Source organism: Strongylocentrotus purpuratus, unplaced genomic scaffold (assembly GCF_000002235.5).
Source record: "Strongylocentrotus purpuratus isolate Spur 01 unplaced genomic scaffold, Spur_5.0 spur5_scaffold_14, whole genome shotgun sequence".
Classification (NCBI taxonomy): domain Eukaryota; kingdom Metazoa; phylum Echinodermata; class Echinoidea; order Camarodonta; family Strongylocentrotidae; genus Strongylocentrotus; species Strongylocentrotus purpuratus.
Window position 1 is genome coordinate 24,542,065 of NW_022145599.1, and position 26,404 is coordinate 24,568,468.

Genomic DNA, 26,404 nt, shown 5'->3' on the forward strand with positions numbered 1-26,404 from the left:
AGAATCAGTTAGAAGAGGACTTTATAGCGCCTTCTTTCTGTTTTCCCTTTCCATTCCTCCTCTCCCCCCCCCCATCTCTCTCTCTCTCTCTCTCTCTCTCTCCTCATCCCTCTTTTCTTTTTCTCTCTCTCTCTCTCTCTCTCTATCTCTCTCTTTTTCCTTTATTTTTTTCTCTATTTCATTTTGAGTTGCCACATTTACCATAGCCACGCCACTGAACGATACCTTATGCCTCTTTCGAGATTTATTGCACATACATATAATTAATTTTCTCTCGGTATTTTATGTGGTTATGTACATCAGTTTATCTTGTGGTAATCATGCTTTACCATTTAAACCACATATATTCTAAATGAGGACAAATTGTATTTATACTAACTGTTTTTCTTTTGACAGAATGGAAGTGCACAGCGACCAAGTGTTTCCATCTTTTGACTGAGGCAAGCACTTTCAGCAATGCAGTCGCTTACTGCGACAGTCTTAATCCTGTTACTCTAAACCAGACTATCGTAACCGGGACGAGGAATGCGTCCATACTCTTTGTTGGTTCCGACGCAGAAATCACTGAGGTCGAGGATCTATTTGATTTCTTCTCGTCAACTCGTCATGTTTGGGTGAACTGCTTCGATGAAGACTCGGATACGAATTTTGTCTGCACGGCTGATGACGAAGGGACACTGACGGATATTAGAAGTAAGCTTCGTTTTCCCATTTTCTTCTCTCATTTTTTGTCATTCTTTCTTCCTTTCTGTCTTTCTCATTTCTCTATATGGTGCCCTCTTTTTTATATCGATCTATCTTCCTTTTTATATATATATATATCTATATCTTGCTCTCTCAGTCTTTCCCCTTTGTCATTTTCTTGTTTTCTTTATACTGAGCTACAATTCAGCCAGGGGAAATTTCATGCTCAAACTTTAATTATTATCAAGAAAATGACTTAAATATAAACTCAGATACTGGCAACGCGATAGTCTTGTAAAAACAACTGCCTGGACGCAAAGTTGGGAGTGGTTGATTATTTATAACAAAGGAAGAAGAGTAGAGGATAATGAGTCGGTCTGCCTGCAAATCGGCTACACTGCAACAAATGGGTAGGCCTATATTGGATGAATGTTTGGTACCAACTTTTCAACTATTTCCCGTCATTTGTCCAATATAAGGCCATTTTGAAGATGATATTTGTCCAATGTGATATACAAAGAGTAAGAAAACTAAAAAAAAAAAAATTGATCATCTTTAGCAGAAGTCACCATTCTCTTTAAAATGAACTTAACCGTCATCTTCCTAATAATCCGTTGATCACATTAATTTAATCACTTTCTTTAATTCCGATATCAACTAATGCTGTATTCCTGATCCATTTTTTGCATAATAAGTTATTTTCTTTCTCATTAGACTGGGAATCTAGCCAACCAAACGGTGGGGGCAGTCAAGACTGCGTTGCCGTAGTAACAGATCACAATAAATGGGAGGATAAAAGTTGCACCGAAACGTACAACACTGTTTGTCAGATATACAGGTAGGTTTATATTATGTTCATTATTTTCTTATATCAAAAACTAGATAGGAGCACATGTAGGTATGGAGAGAGAGATAGAGAGAGAGAGAGAAAGAGAGAGAGAGAGCCGGAAAGAACTTGAAAGAGCTGGATCCCTGTTCATCGTAAGTCTCCATCATTGTGATGTGTATCGTTGTCATCCTCAGCTTGTTGCAATGATACAGTTAAACGGTTATCACTAGTATCATCATCATCATCACTAAGGGCCATTTGTAAAACAGTTACGCTTCATTATTAGAAATTTAACGTGACGAATACAGCAAGCGGAGTGAGCTGTTTTTTTCTTCATATCATTGAATGAAGCAAGTAATTTATATTGCATCCTTCTTCTTTCAAGCCCCCACTGCACTACTTTCAGGTAATTGCGCTCTCTATACAGCCAACAATGCCTAAGCGGTATCCGTTGATCCCCCATGATGCCCTTTTTCTCATGTTAATTGAGAGATGATTGATGACATAATAACCACATGCCAGTGACCTTTCAGGGAGGTCTAATCCCTCCATGCCTAACTAGTGCAGAGGAGCTTTAAGGTCATGATTGTAATGATTTTCGTTTTAAGTGCTTGAATGTCTGCGTGTGCGTATGGGGTGGGTTTATATGACCGGGTGTGGATGGGTGTGCGTTTGTGTGATAGCTGATTATGTTTGCTTTGTTTCGTTTAGGACGAAGAGGTTATTGGCTATTCATTTTATACTGAAATATCAACATTTCTACCCCCTTTATTGACTCCACCTACACAGGCTCATTATCTTTAACTTGTTCTTTTCTACCTTTTTGGCATACAGAGTACCGGTTGCTGATATAAACGAGTGTGCTACTAACCCCTGTCAAAATGGCGTATGTACCGATGGTTTGGGCGTTTTCACTTGCACATGTGATGAAGGATGGGGAGGAGATATCTGTGATACCATAGTCGGTAAGTTTTAGATTTGACGAATAACTATTGTTTTGTGTGTGTGAAATGTTTTATTTCTCCTAACATAAGTAGTACAAATCAAAACAAATTAAATACAAATTACTTAATTCAGAAATAAAATCAGTTACAACTATAAACTTGATTATTTGGTGCTGACGATATTAGTGGCGTAGCCTGGGTCCTTACATTGAGAGCACACTGGCATAATTGGGGGCACTTTTGTTAATCGACAAGGCCATTGATTGGGGAAAGGTTTTGAAAGAGTCCTTTATAGCGCCTTCTTTTTGTTTTCCCTGTCCCTCTCCCTTTCCTATGTCCCCTCCCTCCAACCCCCAACCCCCTCTTTATAGGCTCTCTCTCCCTCTCCCTCTCTCTCTCTCTTTCTTTCTCTCTCTCTCTCTCTCTTTCTTTCTCTCTCTCTCTCTCTTTCTCTCTCTTCCATGTTCTTTCTCTATTTCATTATGAATAGGCACATTCGCCATAGCCACGTCACTGAACGATACCTTTATATGCCTCTTTCGAGATTTATATTACATACGATTATTTTTCTCTCGTTATTTAATGTGTTAGTAAAGGTACTACAGTATATGACTATGTCCCATTAGCAGCCAACATCTAATTCTGTAAAACTTTGCAGGAATTAAATCTGTAACATGTAAACGTTAGCTGTGTCCTACTATTAAATTTATGCAAGGAAACCCGTTTACTTTCTAAACTTCACTGCCAGATACTATTGAGTGACTGACTGACTGACTTCATTTTTTATTTGGTAATAACATACATAAAAAGAGCTGTAAAGGGTACATGAACATTTGTCTACATCAATAACCCACTTCTTGTATGGTTAACAAATTAAACTGATTAGATCTTTGCGCAGCACAAACCGTACACCCTTCGCTACAAGGGTCTGAAATTCAGACTATTTACAAAAAGGATTTCAATCCCTAAAGTCGATTCGATAACAGTTGTTTTTTACAACAAAAAGACATTTTGAAGCCCTTTTGTTTTGAGGGAAGCTCTAAATTAGTATTATCTTTCAAATGCCGGTAGAATTTAACCTTTTCATATTTTGGGCCTGCAAGTGGGACATAGTACATCTAACATCAGTTTATCTTCAGATAATCATGCTTTAGCATTTAAACCACACACATTCTAAATGAGAACGGATTGTATTTATACTAAATGTTTTTCTTTTTACAGAATGGAAGTGCACAGCGACCAAGTGTTTCCATCTTTTAACTGAGGAAAACACTTTCAGCGATGCAGTCGGTTACTGCGACAGTCTTAATCCTGTTACTCTAAACCAGACCATCGTAACCGGGACGAGGAATGCGTCCATACTCTTTGTTGGTTCCGATGCAGAAATCACCGAGGTCGAGGATCTATTTGATTTCTTCTCGTCATCTCGTCATGTATGGGTGAACTGCATCGATGAAGACTCGGATTCTAATTTCGTCTGCACAATGGATGACGAAGGAACACTGACGGATATCAGAAGTAAGCGTTCCTTCAGTACTCTCTCTCTCTCTCTCTCTCTCTCTCTCTCTCTCTCTCTCTCTTCTCTCTCTCTCTAGTCTCTACCAATAGATCTGTTTTGTGGCTGGAACATATCAATAAAGTTAAGAATATGCCCAAGAATACAGTCGACGGTCCAAGAGTCCGATATTTTGAGTTTACTGAAGTTTTTGAAGGTGGTCATTCAGAGGGTTCACCAGATCAAACAGCCCACTAGACTTACCACACACAAGACATAGTATGTTTTTGTATATATTTTTGTTTTTCTCTTTCAATGTTATTCTCATATTGGTATAATATAGATCCAAATCTGTGATTCCCCTTTTTCATAAAGGTCATCTCCTTTTCTAAATCTATATGTGATATAATTCATTTTAATTTCCATTGATGTATGATGGGATGTTGAGCAGGGATCGATACAGATTAAGTTTAACAGTAATTTCTTCCACATCTGATTTGCTATAATTGAATTTCTTTTCACTCATCAGACTTCAGATATGACCAGCCAAACGGAGGAAATCAGGACTGTATGGCTGTAGTAACAAACGACAATAAATGGCAGGACAAAAGTTGCTCCGATACGTACAACACTGTTTGTCAGATATACAGGTATGTTATTAGCCTTTTGTGCATACAACTTGGCCGGCATACGTTTGAAAGAGATGCAACAGTCATTATCATTAGAAACAAATTGAATTCCGCTTTTCCATGTCGTCCTTATCAACGACATCATCATCTTACAACTACAGTTATTATCATTTTCACCATTTATATGTCATCATCGTCATTTTCATCGTCACTATATGACCCTGAATATCACTGTCATGGATGTCGTCAGTATCGTCACCGTTATACGACATTATTGAGTATTTAATTACATGACATTTATATTTGCTGTATGTATTTGGGTACCTGTGATTTTGTGATCTTATCTACATTTTGAATATAGTATCTTTTTAAAACACAAAAGGAAATCGGCTTTTGAGTGAATTCTTAATCACCAAAGTTCGGGCAAACATCTTCTCATAAGTCGAGCAACTAGAATGACTAGGTGCACCAGTTTTTAGTTTCTATACTATGCTTTGCATATTTTGATAAAGAAATTACGGTTTAAACTGTTCAACTGTGTGATTTTGCTCCCTCCCTTCACTTATTCGCAAAAGTTAGAAATCTAAAGTTGATATTCTGACGATAAACGTAGAAAATGGGGCTGAATGTGTATGATAATCTTCAAGACCGTCATCATCATCTGCATCATCCTCCTTCCCCTCCTGCACGTTGATATCATTACCTCCTCGTTCAACCCCTTTGTGTTTCTCTTCTCTCTTTTGCATACAGAGTACCTGTTGCTGATATAGACGAGTGCGCTAGTAACCCCTGTCTAAATGGCAGTTGTACCGATGGTCTTGGGATGTATACATGCACCTGTGACGAGGGGTGGAGTGGACATTTCTGCCAAGTCGAAGTCGGTAAGCTGACAGGTTTCCCGGTCACTATACGTCTGCCTGTGGTGCTTGCACGTTTTAGTGGCCTAAATCTTAGACCAATCCTAGAAAGAGGCCCATATACCATTGCACATCGCTCTTCATACATGTATATTTGGCATTATTCCATGTCATCAGAGCTCATCTTATCTATAACCCAAATCAAGTCTTGATTCTAATCATTTGCTGTTTCTAAAGTAAATATTTTAGAATAAATCTACAGAGAGCATTAGTTTTAATAGTTCAGCAAGAAATAAAATCCCTTTTACATGTATAGTCCTGTTTATCATAGAGTCAATTAGATCTAAATTCCTATTCATTGACGCATGGTCTTAATCTCATGTCCCTTATATGTCACAAGTTCATCGAAATAGATTCTTACAGATGGTCTCTTACCTTGCCTGGATAAAAAGGGATAAATCGTTCTTTTGACTGTAGTTCTTGGGAAGGAATTTGAACCCCTTACACATTGGGATCCGTCCAGTGACACATCCAGTATAACATAATACCTCTCTAAATGAGGACACGTTGTAGCATTTTTTTTCTGAACATGTTTTTCTTCCAGAATGGAAATGCACAGACACAAGGTGTTTCCACGTCTCAACTGAAGAACTCGGCTTCTATGATGCCGTCATCTACTGCGACAGTCTCAATCCTGTTACTCTAAACCAGACCATCGTAAGCGGAAACAGAAATGCCTCTGTTCTCTTTGTTGGTTCGGACGCAGCCATTAATGAAGTGGAGGATCTATTTGATTTTTTCTCGTCAACTCGTGAAGTATGGGTGAACTGCGTTAGTGAGGACTCTGATGCGGATTTTGTCTGCACGGCTGATGATAAAGGGACATTGACGAATATAACACGTAGGTCCTCCCGACTAATTTTAGATGGAAACTGGGTATTTCATTTGACGAATAAAAGTTTTCCTTTCTTTTACTAAGGTTTAATATCATAATCATCGTTATCATCATCATCACCATGACCACCTTCATCCTCAACCTCCCCTCCACTACCTCATCCCACTCGTCCTCATTATCTTCCTCCCCTCCTCCTTCACCTTCTCACCCTCTTCCTTTTTTATTCTCCTTCTCCTGTCCGGCCTTCTCCCCTTCCTCCTCCTCCCCCTCCTCTTCCTCCTCGACTTCCTCATCTACCCTTTGGTCCTGGGGAGGAGGAGCCTGAGTTCTTCTCCAAACCTTTCTCAATCTGACTTTGTCTCTAGCAAATGTCAGATTAGCTATTTTTCCGCCTTCAAGTGACTTTAATCGAGGGTCAGGTATGGAACCCGAAAACAAATTTAATGGCGTACTTTGATTACAAGATGCACAGCTATCAACCAAACTTGTTGGGTGCAATGAATACAAGATGTAGATATAATTTGGAATGAAACGCATTGGATTACTAAATAAGCACTTACTTTTGTTAGATTTTATATTGAAATTTCTTTCGGAAAGGCGTTTCAGTTTGATGGCTATTTCACAGGTTGTGTCGTCATTGATGAGCATGTGCGTTCTTCATCATGTCTCCTTTTATCAGATTAATGTCTATTGAATAAATGCAAAAAAGAGCACATAATCATTCCAACAATATGCCAAAAATAATTGATACACATTACCATTCCACAATCATCTCTAAAGGCTGTCTATGGGATGTCATTTATTGTAATTATCTTTGTACTAACAGATTGGAGATATGACCAACCAGACGATGATGGCGGTCAGAACTGTGTTATCGTAAAAACGAATGACAATAAATGGAAGGACAAAGGATGCGAAGAAACATATAACACTGTGTGCCAGATATACAGGTAGGTTTAAAATTATTCGGTTTAACCAAACAGAGAGATATTATTAGAATGGTAGTAGAGAGAAGTGATGAGAGATGAAAGTGTTAAAAAAAGAGGTATTGGGAAGAAGGAGAGAGAGAGAGAGAGAGAGAGAGAGAGAGGGGGGTTGGTGTTGAGAGAACTGTTTAAGGAGACGAAAAAACAAATTTGAAGACAAAATAAAGCAATGAGGCCTTGAAAATGATTATGATGACAGCTAGATCATTTAAACCAGTAATAAACAAATGACTTATTCTCAAATATATACTATATCAACAAGGCTCAAATGTACAATCTTATATTCATAATAGTTTATGTCGATGTGTGTGCATTATGTGTGTCGGTTTAAATATATTTCATTGTACTGTTCTGCAGATTGATGTTGCTGGGTGATAGAACGGCGCATTAAAGCTATGAACAATGTACTTTTCTAGAATAAGATTTTTTGTGATTTTAACACATAATACAATTTTTGTCACTTCGTAAAACATAGAATTAAATTTTATCACAAAATGTTTACATAAATATATAACAAAAAGATGTTGGCAAATTGCAAACTTCAGTGTAAAAAACATACATACGACTAGTATCACTGCACTACAAAAAAAAGAGGTAACATTGAGGGATCTTCTAAGAAAACAAAATTTTCATTGGATGGGTCACTTTGGATATGTTACGCATGAGCAGGTTTACACGAACATCAAGAATGGTAACAAAATATAGCTAATTGATTTTAATCAAAGAGTGTTTTGCGTGATTAAGTGTGATGGTAAATTATTAATTATTTCTTTCGACATAGGGTTCCTGTTGAAGACATAGACGAATGCGCCACAGGCAACCCGTGTGTAAATGGGACGTGTGTAGATGGCATCGGGGATTTCACGTGTGCTTGTAACCATGGCTGGATCGGAGACCTTTGTGAGCAGGCTGTCGGTAAGGAAAAATTATTCTTGTATATATATATATATATATATATATATATATACACAGGCGCGTACGCAGGGGGGGGGGTGTTTGGGGGGTTAAACCCCCCCCCCCCCCCTTTGTTTTTTGTTTTTTTGTTTTTTGTTGTTTTTTTAATAATAAAAAAATAAATAAAAAATAAAAATTATTCCAATGGCTGACCTAAAAAAGGCGACCCTACCCCCCCCCCCAACGGAGCAAAATGTCAAATGTTTAAAAAAAAGGGTCCTCTTAACCCCCCCCCCCCCTCCCGCTTATTCAGCGGCTGGCTACGAAACAGACGCACTCCCTACACGCACGCACCCACACACACACACACACACCCATACACACACGCACGCACACGCACTCTTCTTGAGAAAAAGGTGTTTTGTTTTAGACTGAGATCTGAGAGAGTGATCGGGACATTAGGACCATTGCATGCATCCATCCCCTCCATTTTTTGACAATCTTGGTCCGCATGTTTAAAATCTTTTGATGTAAATTGTAGGTAAACTTAAGTAGCCTTCACACATTCTTGATCTTTTAATATGAGTTTAAAAATTTCATTTATATATATATATATATATATATATATATATATATATATATATATATATATATATATTATCATTAATGGAGTAATGAGGGCAACACTGGAGGTGGTGCACATAATGTGTGAATATAAGGAGTCATCTATCTATCGTATCCATTGGTTAAAATATCTCCAGGCCTAGTACATGGCATGCTGCCACTTTTATTACTAATTCATTGAACGTTCACATATGCCTATATCATCGAAAGCGATACCATTGCAATAGCAAAACAACAAGAGATGACATGAATTTGATCAAACATTTTGTGGATTGAAAATGGATTGAAAACTTCAATGTTAGATGTACAATTATAGATAATCTGAAAGTTTGAGTGAAAACAGACCATTATTAATGATAACAATTGGGGAAAAATTGATCTGATCGATTCCTTAATTCGCCTAAATATATTATTACAATTCAAATTACATTTTAAGGTGAATGTTAATCGTCACAAAGCTATTGGACTGGCTCTTTATACTATCCGGACATTAGAGTGCTGAAAGATTCTTTAAAGCCTGTCTTTATTTTCATGGAAAACGGTTGGGAAAATTTTAAAATGGTTGGGAGAATTTTACTGTTAGAGAGTGTTGACCAGTGACGCCCTCAAAGAAAACCATAAATATCTTTTTGGTTTGAGAAATTTCAGGATTTTTTGCATGCTAGAGGGTTAGTACAGTATAAAAAAGAAGATAATAAGTAACATTTCATACAAAAATTACGCAATTTTTTCATCAACCTTCAACAATGTTACTGAGTTACTTTAATATATGTAAGCGATTACAGACAGTATTTCGTATTAAGCGCTATACACCTTCAGAATTTTATTATTAATAGTAGAATTGTTATTATTATTATTAATAATATTATTGATCTTATTATAATTGCATTAAAATTTGAAGAAAGATAAGGTTGAAAAAGTACTCGACAAACCTTTTCAGTCAAAATAACAGAATGTCTGGACCGTGAGACTACGTAGGATACATAATCTACTGCACTCCATAGAGCTTGTACTTAAGCTGATTGATACAGACATTGGCCGACAGACTTTAGCTAGGCTCTAGACTGTATGAAATTCTGTTGAAGTGTCAAATGTAGTTTGTGCCTACAGACCAGGCGCGTACGCAGGGGGGGGGGGGTTTGGGGGGTTAAACCCCCCCCCTTTGGAAATTTTTTGTGTGTAAACCCCCCTAAAAAAAACCTAAAACCCCCCCCCCCCCCCCCCCCCCCCCCCCCCCCCCCCCCCCCCCCTTTTGGATTTTTTTTTATTTTTATTTTTTTTTTTTTTTAATTATTAAAAAAAAAAAAAAAAAAAAAATATTCCCATGGCCGACCTAAAAAAGGTGACCTTACCCCCCCCCAACGGAGCAAAATGTCAAATTTCCAAATTTCGAGACCAAAAAAAAAAAAAAAAGTGTCCTCTTACCCCCCCCCCCCCCCCCCCCCCCCCCCGCTTATTCAGCGGTCGGCTGAGTCGTTGCGATTTTTTTGGGACCAAAAAAAAAAAAAAATGTGTCCTCTTACCCCCCCCCCCCCCCGCTTATTCAGCGGCTGGCTGAGTCGTTGCGAAATTTTCGGACCGATTTATAAATGTTAAAACCCCCCCCCCCCCCCCCTTGAAAAAATCCTGCGTACGCGCCTGCTACAGACTACTATGATATTTAACGTTTTTAAATATTTGTCAATTTCACCTCAGAATGGAAATGCTCTCAAACCAAGTGCTTCCACTTGTACCTCTGGAAACAAATCTTTGACGATGCCGTAACCTACTGCAGCAGCCTTAGCCCTGCGACGGTGAATGCCACCATCACGGGTAACTCGTCAGTGCTGTTCGTTGGCTCCGATGCCGAGATTATCGAGGTCGAAACGTTGTTGGGAATTTCAAACAGCGAGGATGTCTGGGTCAACTGCAACGATCGTCAGACCGATGATGACTTTCAGTGTTTTTCAGACGGAGAAGGTACCCTTACAAATGTAACAAGTAAGTAGAAAAGCTAAGTCCAATCTCTCCTTAGAGTGACCTTCAAGCGGCGTGACCCCGTTCTGATGGCACCGCGGATCTCACACGCGGTCGTGTAAAATACACAACCGCATGAAGAATTTTTTGGTATACCGATGTACCTTGTAACAAATATAATTGATTTATTGAAAAAACAAATGGCACGGGAAAGGTACAGAATAAGGGTTTCTTTATCTAACCGGTCTCGGTTTCTTCAAAAATTATGATATATATGTCTAAGAGACCAAAGACCCACAAGACCGAAGACGGTACAAGACGGTAAAATGTTATTTCGATATAAAAGGTATAATATATATTTGGGCACCACACTGTCAAATAGAGGGTTATTCGGGCATTGTGTGGCTCAAATATGGAGGTTTAATTCGCTGCCAGAGATCATCATGTGTCTAAAGGTTGCGGGCATAGCGAGCGAGAAAGGAAGACACTTTATTATCTGTAAAATTTTATTTCCTCATATTACATACTCTAACGGTTTCTAATTATTGGTTTTCACGAAATCGACGTTATTCCAAAATGCGAAAAGAACTTGGCATGATTTAAATGGAAGGTTTTTCATAATGGCATCTCCTTAAAATGCTGAAGGCTATTTCATCCTTTTAATCGTTCAGTTCTATTTGAACATTGGGTAGCCAAACTAGCCATTAATATATTTGCTGTAGAGTGAAACGAATAACCCAGTTTTATCATTCGTGTGCTTGTTCTTGATTTTTTTTAACAGATTGGCTTTCAGATCAACCGAATGGAGGATCATCGCAGCAATGCGTCATTGTGGACACCGACGATGACAAATGGGAAGACAAGGCATGCGACAGTCTCTACACCACCGTCTGTCAAATAGTGATCTAAGATATTTTGTCGTGGTAACAGATGTGTAAATATTTCAGATATCATGGTCAAGGGGATGAACGTCAGTCTAGTTCTGACTTCAGGGTAATTGATTTTTGTTAACCCATTGCTTACTGGAACCTGGTGGTCTCTGTATTAAGCCTATGGGACTTATACATTTCAGTAGTCAACGGGTTAACTTCTCTTCTCAAGGAATTGACAATGCAGCAAAGGTGAAATGTGCAATTATCTCTTGAATCAGTGGAAGCGTTTGTGCATGATTTTGCAAACAAATTGGTTGCCAGGTCAACCGATTGGGGGACTAAGTAAAAAACAAAGGAGAAACTAAGAACCAAACCAAAAGCAGTGGAAAATTGAGAATTTTCTGGCCCGGGGATACAAGAAATTGAAGAGAAAAAAAATCCCTTACGGCAACAACAAATAGGGGAAATCATGAGGTTCAACCAGTTAAACATACTTTACAAGACTAGTGATAATTTATAGCGATTATACGAAATATACTCTAGCAACTTTGCTCTTATCTGGGATCATTTTCGTCATTTTGTAGCACCAAGCTCCAACCCTTAACCGAACAATATTATATAATAAAGCCGTTCTTAAGAGATTAACAATAAAAGGACCCGGGGCCTTTTGCTGTGCTTGATTGCTCTTATAAGCAACAAAAAAAAAAAAAAAGGAGTTGTCACTTGTTCTCCTTGTCCCTTTTTAAAGATACTATGTCCCTTTTGTAGCCAACATCAAATTGTGTAGAACTTTGCAGGAATTATGAATATGTCATGTATGTCCTATCTGTGAAAATTTAGCGTTTATAGCAGTGTCCTAATATTCAAATTATGCAAGGAAACACGTTTACTTGCTAGACTTAACTGTCATACACTATTGAGTGACTGACTGGCTTTTTTCTTCTTTGGTAATAAAGTGCATAACATGAGCTGTAGCATATGTCTATATCAAAAACCCACTTCTTGTAATGGCCAAAATTAAACTGATTGAATCTTTGCGCAGCATAAAATGTACGACCATTCGGTATAATGGTCTGAAAATCAGACTATTGCTTACTGACTTGGTAGCACTGAAGTCGATTCGACAACTAATAGTCGTTATTTTCCCACTTAAAGACATTTTAAAGTCCCCCCCCTTTTTTTTTTTTAAAGAGAAGTTCTTTATTAGTATTATCTTTCAAATGCCCTTGGAATTTAACCTTTTCATTTGTTTGGCCTGCAAATGGGACTTAATGTACATTTAAGGGATAAATCTGTTGCATGGGAGGTAAAGGGTGACATTCTTCTTGTGAATTAATTGTCTATATAGAATATTCCAGTGAGATTTGGGCTTGCTAGGTTTAGGATTGCTTCGTTAAATAAATTATTCTTAAAAATAATTAGTATCATTGTAATGATAGATTGCATTTCTTATATCATTTTAATTCGAAATTTCCTTCGTGTAAAAAAAAATACAATATGATATATTAAAGCTTTTTATGTGTGATTATTGTTATATCTATGTACATATTCAGGTATAACACGATTATAAAAAATGTTAAAAATTTAACTCTTGTGCAATTTCAATACCATATTGCTCCTTGCATTAAAATAATGTTTGGATAACCAAATACATTGTTGGTATGTAAACACATATCAATATATGATTGACAAGGCCTTTGCAATTTCTTCGGCAAATTTTTCGAATGTCTTTGCGATCGTGTGTTCACCTTGTTTTCAATGTATAGACTATATCACCCATCTTTGGCGGGTGACACACTTTGGCAAAAAATTTTCAATTTCAAGACTGATAACACTAAAACTATAATGTACAAATATACATACATGTATACCAAAATGTTGAGTGTCACGTGACACCGTTTCAGCCAAAAGGATACTCGCTATATTAATCCTATTTTAAATATGTATATACACCTGTATATCAAAATTTAATTGCTTATTTATGTTTATTGAAATTATATTTTTTATTAATAGGTTTGACGGAATTGGATGTGGAAGGTTTAAGTATATAGATGATTACAACTATGATCAAACATCATACGAGACATAGTCTTAAATTATGATTTCAATTGTCTGTGTTTTCTTGGGCATAAATCCATGTCATCGTGATATGATAATAAAATAGATATCCACGATTATTTGTTTGCTCGAGTTGTTCATATATTTTGTCCTTACATCACAATACTAGAAATTTAAATTGGTTTCTCTCCATTTCCGTTGTTTCCATTAATTGGCTTCGCAGGTCAGAGGCCCTTTTCAATCGTTCTATTTCTCCCCCCCCCCCTCTCGTCCTCACTATTTTTCTCAGTGTCTCCCCTCTAGCCCTTCCCCCTTTTTCCTCACCGTCTCTCTTTCATATGCTTTCTTTTCTCATATCAAAGGCCTTTTGACGTTTAGTGCTCTTTTTCTTGATTACTTTTAACCTCTTTGTGGCCTACTCCATACCATTTTCCTGTTTTAAACACTCTCGACATAAATACGTTTGATTGGAGTGGAATAATCTGATTCACGAACTCTTTGGCTTTCTAAAGATTTTTCTTTTCCCTTTGTATTGTGGATGATATGTTTCTAAGCCTGTTTAAAAGTGTCCTTTATTTCGGTCATCTCTAAGGCTTTCTACCGTAAGATATTTGATCAATATGTTATTAGAAACAAAAGAAATCAGTCTGGAGGGTTATTTTATCTCTAGCACTTTTTTCTTTTCCGTTATTTTAATATTAAAAGACTATATCCGACAATACTGCCCCCCCCCCCATCCCATCCCTTGTAGAAGAGCCCCTGATTAATGAGGTACTGTTTTTGTAAGCAAGAAAAGAGTTTACCTTTATTGAGAGATAGCTGAGATGCGGTAAAAGGTTTCAGATTGTGATTATAATTCGACCTTATTTCGGAGTTAAATAAAAGCGACAATCAATCAAGTAAGTGGATCGCGCGTGGAGAAACTTTAACCATGAAGACAATAATGGTGAGTATACTCTTTTATACTATCTTTATAAAATCCTTGACTGTTATCTTCTTTTTAATTAATTATACGATATTTTGATTCTTCATCATTAGTGTCAATTTACACCTAGGCTTAATTCTCAAATCCAATCCTGAAATCATTTAGAGAGCACCTGTATTTAGTTGCCTAATCAAAGGCGCTGATAAGACTGAAAAATTGATGATAACGCCGCCCATAATTCATCTAGGAAAGACAGGATTAGTGGCTAGTTGTAGGTAATGTGAAAAAGGTAATGTATTTTAAGCCCATGTCGTGTAATTTTCCCCCTTTGTTTAGAATTAATTAGAGTACATTTATATCACATTCTGCATACACTAATAGTAATTTTGACAGAAATATACGGGAGATGATTTCATACTCCTTTCGCTCAAAGATATAGGCTTACCCGTTTACGACAAGGCAGTATCAACACCCTACCGTAGTCCACCTCCACCCATACCGTTTTCGGTTAGACCTCATGCATTGTAATAGTGCCTCAATCCTCTCTTTATTCAGTTCCTACAATTGAACAACGACGGTCAATTCATAATCGTGCTTTAGAGGATGTTATGATGAATTAAGGATGACTTCAGAAGATACTGTACTTTGTTGCACTGGTTTTTTTAACATATACCAAATGTGTCCGCAATAGGGTCCGAAATGAAATTATGTTTACTCACTTCAAAAATGTGTTCTTAGGATCAGGACTATTCATATTTTTGAGAAATGCAAATTTTGGACCTTAAATCTATCTCCTTATTTATTCACCAGATATGAATAATTTGAGTTTTTACAATTTGATTGTGAACTATAGCATATCTAATAACTGTGATATAAAACTCATTTGCTATTAACTTCACCAACAAATATGTTGGTCTTTAAGAATATGTTTCAGAGATTATTCATGCAAATTTTTGAGTTTCTATCTCGTAAAAATATAGATTTTGTGTCCCTTGAAAGTAAAAAATAGCTCCAAATTAGGGTTTTGACAATAAAAAGTTTTTATTTCAATAGGTAAAATGCTTTTTTCTTGGGTCAAACTTATTTTATTATAACAACTGATGATATAAGTTAAATAAATCCAAAAAAATTGGAGAACCAGTGCATTGCCTAATAATTTTCATATGTCACACCACTGGTGTTTCGGACGTTACACACTGTTAACATCATAACTTTATTCAAGTTAATTGCTTTTCTTTAGGTATTATTGACCTAAGTCACATTAATTGTTTGCAGAAATATATTTCTTGAACATTTATTTAAACAAATTGCTGTTTTAATCAGTTTTGCACATATACCTAGTTTGTCTTCATTGACTACTCAATTTATGTAAGGTATACTGTTCATTTCAGGAACGTGTACCGGTAGTTAAAAATGCTTATGTGATCTAACAAAGTGAAATATGAAGCTAATAGCAATTGTAGTCATCACAACTCCTAAAACATTCACTTGCAAACATACTCTCTTTTGCAGGTTATGAACAACAGTGTACAATATATGCTATAGTTTGTTTCGGATGTTACACGATGTGAACATTTCAATCAGATCATCAATTTCTACAAACTTTACAACATAGATGTTTAATCGGCTTGCTTTGTACTTTGCCTTAAACTAGATTCATGTAGTGTGTCATTCAATAATATCACTATCACATACAAGTACAGTATGTACATTGTAAGCAAAACATAAGAATATATATAATATATATAATATAATAAGAAATATGGGAATCCTAAATCATTGTACATCACGAGATTTTTGCATAAATTTGAGGAAGATACTTTATGTTTAGAATCATGAAATGATCATTAACATGTACATTTTGTTAGGAGGGTCAAGCATTTGAAAAATATTTGTACATAAGACTAGTACATTTGAGGGTAATTCATCAAATGAAAGGAAAAATTATGAATTAATTAATTTTGAAGAGGTTACACCTCATTTTCATGTTCATGCTTTACCCCACAAATTGGTAATCCATTTTCTTGTCATTTGGAAATGTGGCAGATCTACAGCCTTGTGAACATTATGTTGTACAAGTTTCTATAATGTTAATCGGATACTGATTACTGATTAGTGTTTTATAATGGAAGCCTTTGTGCTCGTCAATTGTACATGTATGCAACCAATGAGTGTGTCATGTAGTGTGCAAGCCAATTTCATAAAATTGCTTGATAAATTGTTATCATTATTAAGCGTAAATGCCAATTCCAGTGTTGGATAATGGCAGTAGTAATCCTTTCTACACAGATCAGTTACATGTACTGAGTGCCCTTTTTAAATGTATTTTTGGATGAAAATACATATTATATTTCCCATAAACTTTTAGAAAAACATTTTAATTTGCTTGATTTTATCAACTTCATATACAGTGTACCTGTATCATATCCATGTCATGACCATGTACACTGGGTATTGCTTAAGTGGGTGATTTTGAGTTTTGTAACCTACCAAATAGTGTAAATTGACCGTACAATCTTTGGTTTATATGACATCATGTGGAACAACCTCTATAAAAATGAAAACCTCATGATTTGCAAAGACACACCAATGTAAATAGCAAAAGGAGAAGTTGAACAATTGAAATTTGCTATTTTCACATCTATCTTTGCCCCTTATTTGAACTAGTTAAAGTTTGAAAATGTCTGTTAACAGTTTAATGTAACGTCCGAAACGTCATACCAGAAAGTGCAGTTAAAGTGGCTGAAGATTTTTTATGAGTCACTTTTGTTGAGATTTTTTTCTGATAAATTACAATTAAGGATATACTGAAGAAGCCAGCCATGCCTTGAATCACAAAGTGTGGCTTCAATATTTTATGTTTTATAAATCAATTTTGCAGAAAATTTAGATATTTTATAGATTATTTGATTTTTGGCATCATATTTCAGAATTTGTATATTTAAATCGAAATAAAATCATCAAAATAGTGTTTTTAACAGGAGTGTCCATTGTGAAATGTTAACTTGCAGATATGATCGAAAATTATTTGAAATTTGTCGACTTTGTGTTAACAATAAAATTGTGTAACGTCCAAAACACCATTCTTGTGCTTACAAAAATTAATGGATTTGAAAGACCTGATTTGTGTTTTGACTTGTGTTAAGACATATAATAACTTATTTCATGATGATTTATTCACTCTAGATACCCTAAAATATGGATTATCATCATTTTATTGGTATTTTTTTGTTTCGGACGTTACAACTGTGAACGGAAAATTGGTTTTAACTATAAAATAGTATTGTAGGAATGTATTGCAAATTTCTTTGTTTTGGTGGGTAGCTGCCATGAGATGTTAACAAAATGTAATGATAGATATGTCCTGCTGTTCATATATTTTCTGCTACTTCAAATTGAAAATTGTTTCGGACGTTACAAAATTGTTTACGGAAAATGAGACGACTTTTTCAAATTTTGAGTTTATTTCTAATATAAGCGCTAATATAATGAAATTATATTTTCTTTTAATATAATCACTTGGAGCAACTAATAAACTCATTCAAACCATATATAATCTCATTAATTTGTTGTTCTAATGGGTTAAACTAGGGTCTACATTGTTTACGGAAAATGTAACGTCCGAAACGCCATTTTCAATTGCACTGTTCCATCAAAATAGGGGAGTTGATTCAGATTACTGTTAAGTTTCTTTAAGATCCACTCATGCTTATCAATCATCAATAGAAAAAAAAACATATTGTCTGTGGCTATATATTTTTTTCAGCTCCGACCAAAATGGCATGTCAATTTTGTTACGAAATTCCGTAAACAATTTGCTGTTCAGGGATACCTCATGCGCATAAAGCAACGTTGATATTTTTTCGTTAAGCTATGGGAGGTTAACCTAGGTCCATGCTACAAGAAAAATTTGTAACTGATTTCTAATTCTTTATCTTTGTAAAGTTTCAGGCTCTCAAAGGGCCATTTAGCTATTTGGTCATAGTTGTAAAAAAAAACAGTGCCTTGTATTATATATTGTACGACACTAAATAATTAATACAGGGCAGCTTCGTGGTAAAGTATTGGCCTCGTATTCGGTAGGTCCTGGGTTCGAGACAAGTTGATACACTAGTCACCCCGTAAGACATTTTTCCCCAATCACCGTGTCCCTCAGATATTATAGGTTCACTTCCCGCCTGAAAACTTAACTATAATCTTATCATTGTTTAGTATTATCAGGTATTGAATTGAATTTAATTGAAAGCTATACATTACTACATTCCCGATCACTGGTTTTGTTTTTTTATTCAGGTATCTCCGAAAGATATCATCATGCTCTCCATCCGTTTGTTTCTCTTGACATTTTGTAAGTAATAATTCCACAAGCGCAAATTCAAGTGGTAAGCTAGAAATATTTGGCCATTTCAATATGCCAAATAATCACTTACAATGAAATTGTCAATGAAATTGTCACCGATTAGATGATAATAACGATATTAAGTTATTTATCTTGATGTAATTGTGTTGATCACTTTTATAGTGAGAAACTATATATAGTATAAAAAGGACGAAAATAGTATCGACAAAACCAATTAAAGCAATTATTGATGGAATTGACAACGATACAACTTTGACACATAATAGCAAGAACAAGAATTCTAGCTAACCAAAACAAAACCTGTATACGATCCCACTTTAATGGAGAAACAAATTAGATGTAATTATCATTTTCCCCGTTGATGTGATCTTTTGAAGAAGAAATTGTTTTCATTAATTAATTGTCTGAAAATGGGATACTTGTCCCCATATATAATCGATTTAACTAAATTTTCCTCAATGATATATGACAATAATGATGACAGGATAGAACAATTACAAGGATATCAACTTAACCAGTTCATTCCGGCGGTAGATCCTAAATGAACTAAATGAAATAATTTAAAACTCATTGTTTGATTAATTATCGAAAACCATTTACATTTCTGTTCGTTTTGGTTGTTAATTTGTTTTGTTTTTCTTTGCGTACAGTCTTACCATTTGACGGTATTACGGGGTCTTTGTCTTACAAGAACCACACAGGAACCAATCATTTTTTATCAGGTATTTGAACATCAGATCAGTATGTAAACAGGAGCGGGTCCAGGATTGTGTGAAAAGGGGAGGGAGAGACTTCTCTTAACAGAACAAAAATGTAACATATATAAAGATTTACAAAGGGTTAAAATATTTCGGTGATGACACAGAAATCGTATTTCGAAAAAAATGTATAAATTTAAATAAGTATCAGATTTTCGGGTGCATTTTCAAAAGGAGGGGGAAATTACAATTATAAAAATAATAATATAAATTATATTGATGACGATAATAATAATAATAATAATAATAATAATAATAATAATAATAATAATAATAATAATAATAATAATAATAATAACAATAATAAAAAATAATAATAATATCATTTATGGGTACAATTTTCTTAGACGTACTTTGATTATACAAATAGAATTTCAAAGAGTTGACAGGGGATGGTTGTGGCGCCCAACCCCCCCCCCCCCCCCCCCCACTAAACCCCGCCTGAATTTAAATATATGTTCAGCGGATGTGCGTGACTGGGAGTGGGTGTGTAAGACTAAATTGGTGCAGTTATATTTTTCTTTTAGAATGCCTTTTACAAACCTGCAAACCCACGATGTGTCCAAGCATCGGGGACCGTATTGTCGATGAGAAATTGAGAAGGAATGTCTGCACCAGGCGTAAGTATTGCTTGTATTGTCCCTGTTCGTTCTTCTTGCTTTCTGTATCTCTTCGTATTTGCTTATATCCTTCTTTATCTACTTTTTTTTGGGGGGGGGGCGGCCGGTTGCGTTTCGTAGACGTTCAAGGGGTGACAATTTAAAAAAATTACACAACTTTGCATATCTAACTTTGGAAATTTCCTATGATAATTACGATTATCTTAATGCACACCCTCCCCCTCCTTTTGGATGGGTGTCATTTCAAAGCCTGAAAATGTTCAATAGTATACTTTTCACACTACCCCAAGAAAACAATCAGTAAGCTTCTCTCTCTCTCTCTCTCTCTCTCTTTCTCTCTCTCTCTCTCTAAGCACATGCGTGTGTTTGTATGTGTATGTTATGAAATACGGCGTATCTTACCCTGTCCGTTTTGTTTCTTTTTAAGAGTATAGAGCATAACCGAAAGCGAACCAAGAAAAAAAATGGACAAAAGATAACAATATATTATTAAACTTATTAAATTCGCATATCTATATTCTATGATTCATCTTTATCGCTAGGAGGTTCGGCAATCCATAGAACTGAAACTACTACCACTACGTCAACGCTAAGAAGATCGACATCCTCTACGATGGCGACTACGATGTCAGTGGTGTCTTCATCGACAACGTTTTCAACGACTGAACGTCCAGCGACATCTGATTATACAACGTCAAATAAATTGTCTACCCGCTTAGAACCAACACGCATGCCTACAACGAATATAGCAACGGATATTCCTACAACGTTATCATCTACAACCACAAACAATCCAACTATGAGGAAAACTACAACCACAGAATCTCCAACGACAAGCGAATCTACAACCGAAGAAACTTTAACGACAAACGAGTCTACAACCGAAGAAAATCTAACGACAAATGAGCCAACAACCGCATATGTGCAAACAACTGGTCATTATATTACCAATGACATGCAAACAACCACCGTAGCTACAACCACAGATACAGGAACAACAATTCGACCTACCACTACAATAGCTAAAACAAATGAACCTCCAACCACCACGGTGCCAACATCAAGCACACCCTTCACTACCGATACGCCTACAATTCAACCTACCAATTCAAATCCTACAACAAATGAACCTACAACCACTAAGATGCCAACAACAAGCAAACCTACCACTACAAATCCTACAACAAATGAACCTACAACTACTAAGATTCCAACAACAATTCAACCTACCACTACAAATCCTACAACAAATGAACCCACAACCACTAAGATTCCGACAACAAGCAAACATATCACTACCGATACGCCTACAATTCAACCCACCACTATAAATCCTACAACAAATAAACCTACAACCACTACGATGCAAACAACAATTCAACCTACCACTACAAATCCTACAACAAATGAACCTACAACTACTAAGATGCCAACATCAAGCAAACCTTTCACTACCAAAACGCCTACAATTCAACCTACCAATACAAATCCTAAAACAAATGAACCTACAACTACTAAGATGCCAACAACAATTCAACATACCAATACAAATCCTACAACAAATGAACCCACAACTACTAAGATGCCAACAACAAGCAAACCTTTCACTACCAAAACGCCTACAATTCAACCTACCAATACAAATCCTACAACAAATGAACCTACAACTACTAAGATGCCAACAACAATTCAACCTACCACTACAAATCCTACAACAAATGAACCCACAACTACTAAGATGCCAACATCAAGCAAACCTTTCACTACCAAAACGCCTACAATTCAACCTACCAATACAAATCCTACAACAAATGAACCTACAACTACTAAGATGCCAACAACAATTCAACCTACCAATACAAATCCTACAACAAATGAACCCACAACTACTAAGATGCCAACATCAAGCAAACCTATCACTACCAATACGCCTACAATTCAACCCACTACTACAAATCCTACAACAAATGAACCTACAACCACTACGATGCAAACAACAATTCAACCTACCACTAAAAATCCTACAACAAATGAACCTACAACTAATAAGATGCCAACAACAAGCAAACCTTTCACTACCAAAACGCCTACAATTCAACCTACCAATACAAATCCTAAAACAAATGAACCTACAACTACTAAGATGCCAACAACAATTCAACCTACCAATACAAATCCTACAACAAATGAACCCACAACTACTAAGATGCCAACATCAAGCAAACCTATCACTACCTATACGCCTACAATTCAACCCACCACTACAAATCCTACAACAAATGAACCTACCAATACAAATCCTACAACAAATGAACCCACAACTACTAAGATGCCAACATCAAGCAAACCTATCACTACTAAAACGCCTACAATTCAACCTACCAATACAAATCCTACAACAAATGAACCTACAACTACTGAGATGCCAACAACAATTCAACCTACCAATACAAATCCTACAACAAATGAACCTACAACTACTAAGATGCCAACAACAATTCAACCTACCAATACAAATCCTACAACAAATGAACCCACAACTACTAAGATGCCAACATCAAGCAAACCTATCACTACCAATACGCCTACCACAGACCAACCTACGACCACAGAGATTACTACAAATGAACCCACAACTACTAAGATGCCAACATCAAGCAAACCTATCACTACCTATACGCCTACAATTCAACCCACCACTACAAATCCTACAACAAATGAACCTACCAATACAAATCCTACAACAAATGAACCCACAACTACTAAGATGCCAACATCAAGCAAACCTATCACTACTAAAACGCCTACAATTCAACCTACCAATACAAATCCTACAACAAATGAACCTACAACTACTGAGATGCCAACAACAATTCAACCTACCAATACAAATCCTACAACAAATGAACCTACAACTACTAAGATGCCAACAACAAGCAAACCTACCAATACAAATCCTACAACAAATGAGCCTACAACTACTAAGATGCCAACAACAAGCAAACCTTTCACTACCAAAACGCCTACAATTCAACCTACCAATACAAATCCTACAACAAATGAACCTACAACCACTAAGATGCCAACAACAATTCAACCTACCAATACAAATCCTACAACAAATGAACCCACAACTACTAAGATGCCAACATCAAGCAAACCTATCACTACCAATACGCCTACAATTCAACCCACCACTACAAATCCTACAACAAATGAACCTACAACCACTACGATGCAAACAACAATTCAACCTACCACTACAAATCCTACAACAAATGAACCTACAACTACTAAGATGCTAACAACAAGCAAACCTTTCACTACCAAAACGCCTACAATTCAACCTACCAATACAAATCCTACAACAAATGAACCTACAACTACTAAGATGCCAACAACAAGCAAACCTTTCACTACCAAAACGCCTACAATTCAACCTACCAATACAAATCCTACAACAAATGAACCTACAACTACTAAGATGCCAACAACAATTCAACCTACCAATACAAATCCTACAACAAATGAACCTACAACTACTAAGATGCCAACAACAATTCAACCTACCAATACAAATCCTACAACAAATGAACCCACAACTACCAAGATGCCAACATCAAGCAAACCTATCACTACCAATACGCCTACCACAGACCAACCTACGACCACAGAGATTACTACAACATCCAGTACCACAACCGCAGGATCTGTTAACGATCCAGTTGGTATAATGAATGCATCTACAACCGAATCCAGAACAACAACAATAATAACACAAAGATCTTCTACAGCTGCACCCCCGTCAATTGGTAAGAGTTAACATAAAAGAAATTCATATATAAGAATAACGAATACAGGTTTAGGTGATTTTTTTTAGCTGAAAATACATATATCAAAATGAATGTCATTGAAAACCGCGATGTCCAAATAGTTTAGTCAAAATAGCATTTTCCCCAAGGCAGTTTGCACAAGAATACATTCTACTGCAATATTTTCCTCTACTAGGCTTACTTCGGATCATCGGGTCATCGCGTCCGGACGGGTAGTCGCGTTACACGATCTTTCGTGGAATGGAAACGGAAGATCATGCGAAGATTTGCCGTATGATTATCACTTAGTGTCACGTATTAGTATTAGGCGCAATACTAATCTATATTGATATTATTATTGTTATTGTAAATGTTATCATTGCATCTAAATTGTAAGAAAGAACAGGTTGAAAAAGTACTCGACAAATCCTTTACAGTCAAAAATAACAGAGTGTCTGAAATATAAGGCTACGTAGGATATATGGTCTACTACACTACATATAGCTCTTATGTTCCTTGATACAGACATAGACCGACAAAGTTTAGCTAGGCTCAATGCTGTATGAAATTATATTGAAGTACCAAATGGGGTCTGTGCCAGCAGACTACTATCATATCTAACGTTTCAAATATTTTTAAATTTCAGAATGGAAATGCTCTCAAACCAAGTGCTACCACTTGTACCCCGATAAACAAATATTTGACGATGCCGTAAGCTACTGCAGCAGCCTTAGCCCTGTGGCGGTGAATGCCACCGTCACGGGTAACTCGTCAGTGCTCTTCGTTGACTCCGCTGCCGAGATTATCAAGGTTAGATATTTGTGGGGGTTTTCATTCACCCTGTTCTTCTGGGTCAACTGTATCGATCGTCAGGCCGATGGGAACTTCGAGTGTTTTTCCGACGCAGAAGGTACCCTTACAAATGTAACAAGTAAGTAGAGAAGCTAAGGTTAGTCTCTCCTTATAGATTGATCTTTAAGCGGCGTGACTCTGTTCTGATCGCACCACAGGTCACTGACATGAGTCCGTTAACTCACACGCTGTCGTGCTCAGTAATGAACTGCATTAAGAAATTGTTGTATATACCAATGTATCTTGTAGAAAATATTATTAATAATTGAGAAAAGTGGCACGGGAAAGGTATAGAACTTTATCTCATCAGCCTCGGTGTCTTCATCAATTACAACATTGTCACAAACATTCATGGGACTGAAGGCCTACCAGACCCAAGATGAATTGTAAATTGAGAAATTCCCAAGTCTCGGTGACCTTTTTAGGACTAATCGATAGGTTCAAGGGACAAAAAGTCGGAGACAAGTTGAGGTCTCCTTAGATATGAGTTTAATCTAATGACAAGATCAAAGGTTCACGAGACTATTGTACACTGAAGGTTCACTAAAATGTGTGATCTCGTGGGCCTAAGCTAAAGTCTAATCTGAATGTATTCCTTAACATCAGATATGCACTCGGTGTACAAATTCGCTGATATAAAGTTACTGTCGTTTAGACAAAACCCACACAATAAATGCGATAAGAACATGACATATTTTAAATAGAGGGAATTTCCATAAGGGGGACTCCTTTTAACGTTGAAGGCCATTTTATTCTTTTAATCAGTCAGTTTCTTTGAACATAGGGTAGGCATTTTATCAAGTTGGTGTACGGATGGGGGGGGGCGCCACAACCATCCACTGTCAACGTTTTAAAATCCTATTAGCATACTCAAAGTACACCTAAGGAAAATACTTTCAGTTGTGTTCGTGTTCATGATTTTCCAAACAGATTGGTATCAAGGCCAACCGAGTGGAAGAGAAATGGAGGGATGCGTCGCCGTTGGACCCATCATTAACAAATGGCAAGCCAGGACATGCAATAGTCTCTACACTACCGTCTGTCAAATAGTGATATAAGATATGTTTCAATGGTAATAGATGTCTAATATTTTAAGATGTTATAGTCGAGGAGATCAATTTCAGTCTAGTTCTGAATTCAGGGTAACTGACTTTAAACTGATTATCTCAAGGAGTTACCAATAACAATGCAGTAAGGAGAATATGCAATAATATCTTCAGTGGGAGAATTTGTGCATGATGTTGCAAACAGATTTGTTGCCAGGTCAACCGATTGGAGGACTAAGTCAGAAATAAAGGACAAAGTCAAATACCTTTAAAGCACTAGGAAATTCAGAATTCTCTGGCCCGGGCTA

At 36.4% G+C, this 26,404-nt stretch overlaps 2 protein-coding genes and 1 long non-coding RNA gene across 3 annotated transcripts; all 3 read left to right on the top strand.

Annotated features, from left to right (window-relative positions):
• The first annotated feature begins 1,090 nt into the window (after positions 1 to 1,090).
• On the top strand, positions 1,091 to 5,346 carry LOC115923814 (lectin BRA-2-like). Its single transcript, XM_030985162.1, has 6 exons — positions 1,091 to 1,094; positions 1,399 to 1,522; positions 2,348 to 2,478; positions 3,679 to 3,975; positions 4,482 to 4,602; positions 5,334 to 5,346. The coding sequence occupies exons 1-6, from the start codon at positions 1,091 to 1,093 to the stop codon at positions 5,344 to 5,346; spliced, it is 690 nt and encodes a 229-aa protein (XP_030841022.1).
• Positions 5,347 to 7,226: 1,880 nt separating this feature from the next.
• LOC115923758 lies at positions 7,227 to 11,836 on the top strand. The gene is made up of 4 exons (XR_004064069.1): positions 7,227 to 7,283; positions 8,101 to 8,234; positions 10,533 to 10,817; positions 11,575 to 11,836. It is a non-coding gene; the product is annotated as an uncharacterized LOC115923758 (long non-coding RNA).
• Positions 11,837 to 20,322: 8,486 nt separating this feature from the next.
• LOC115923815 (mucin-2-like) lies at positions 20,323 to 26,100 on the top strand. Its single transcript, XM_030985163.1, has 4 exons — positions 20,323 to 20,386; positions 20,929 to 24,198; positions 24,845 to 25,008; positions 25,981 to 26,100. The coding sequence occupies exons 1-4, from the start codon at positions 20,323 to 20,325 to the stop codon at positions 26,098 to 26,100; spliced, it is 3,618 nt and encodes a 1,205-aa protein (XP_030841023.1).
• Positions 26,101 to 26,404: the final 304 nt, after the last annotated feature.

Bases quoted from the DNA above. Each gene is read 5' to 3' on its own strand.
- LOC115923814 (XM_030985162.1), top strand. The intron at 2,479-3,678 runs GTAAGTTTTAGA...TTCTTTTTACAG, and splicing joins TATCTGTGATACCATAGTCG to AATGGAAGTGCACAGCGACC. The intron at 3,976-4,481 runs GTAAGCGTTCCT...TTCACTCATCAG, and splicing joins AACACTGACGGATATCAGAA to ACTTCAGATATGACCAGCCA.
- LOC115923815 (XM_030985163.1), top strand. From the start codon at position 20,323: ATGTGTCCAAGCATCGGGGACCGTATTGTCGATGAGAAATTGAGAAGG. The intron at 20,387-20,928 runs GTAAGTATTGCT...CTTTATCGCTAG, and splicing joins AAGGAATGTCTGCACCAGGC to GAGGTTCGGCAATCCATAGA. The intron at 25,009-25,980 runs GTTAGATATTTG...TTTTCCAAACAG, and splicing joins CCGCTGCCGAGATTATCAAG to ATTGGTATCAAGGCCAACCG.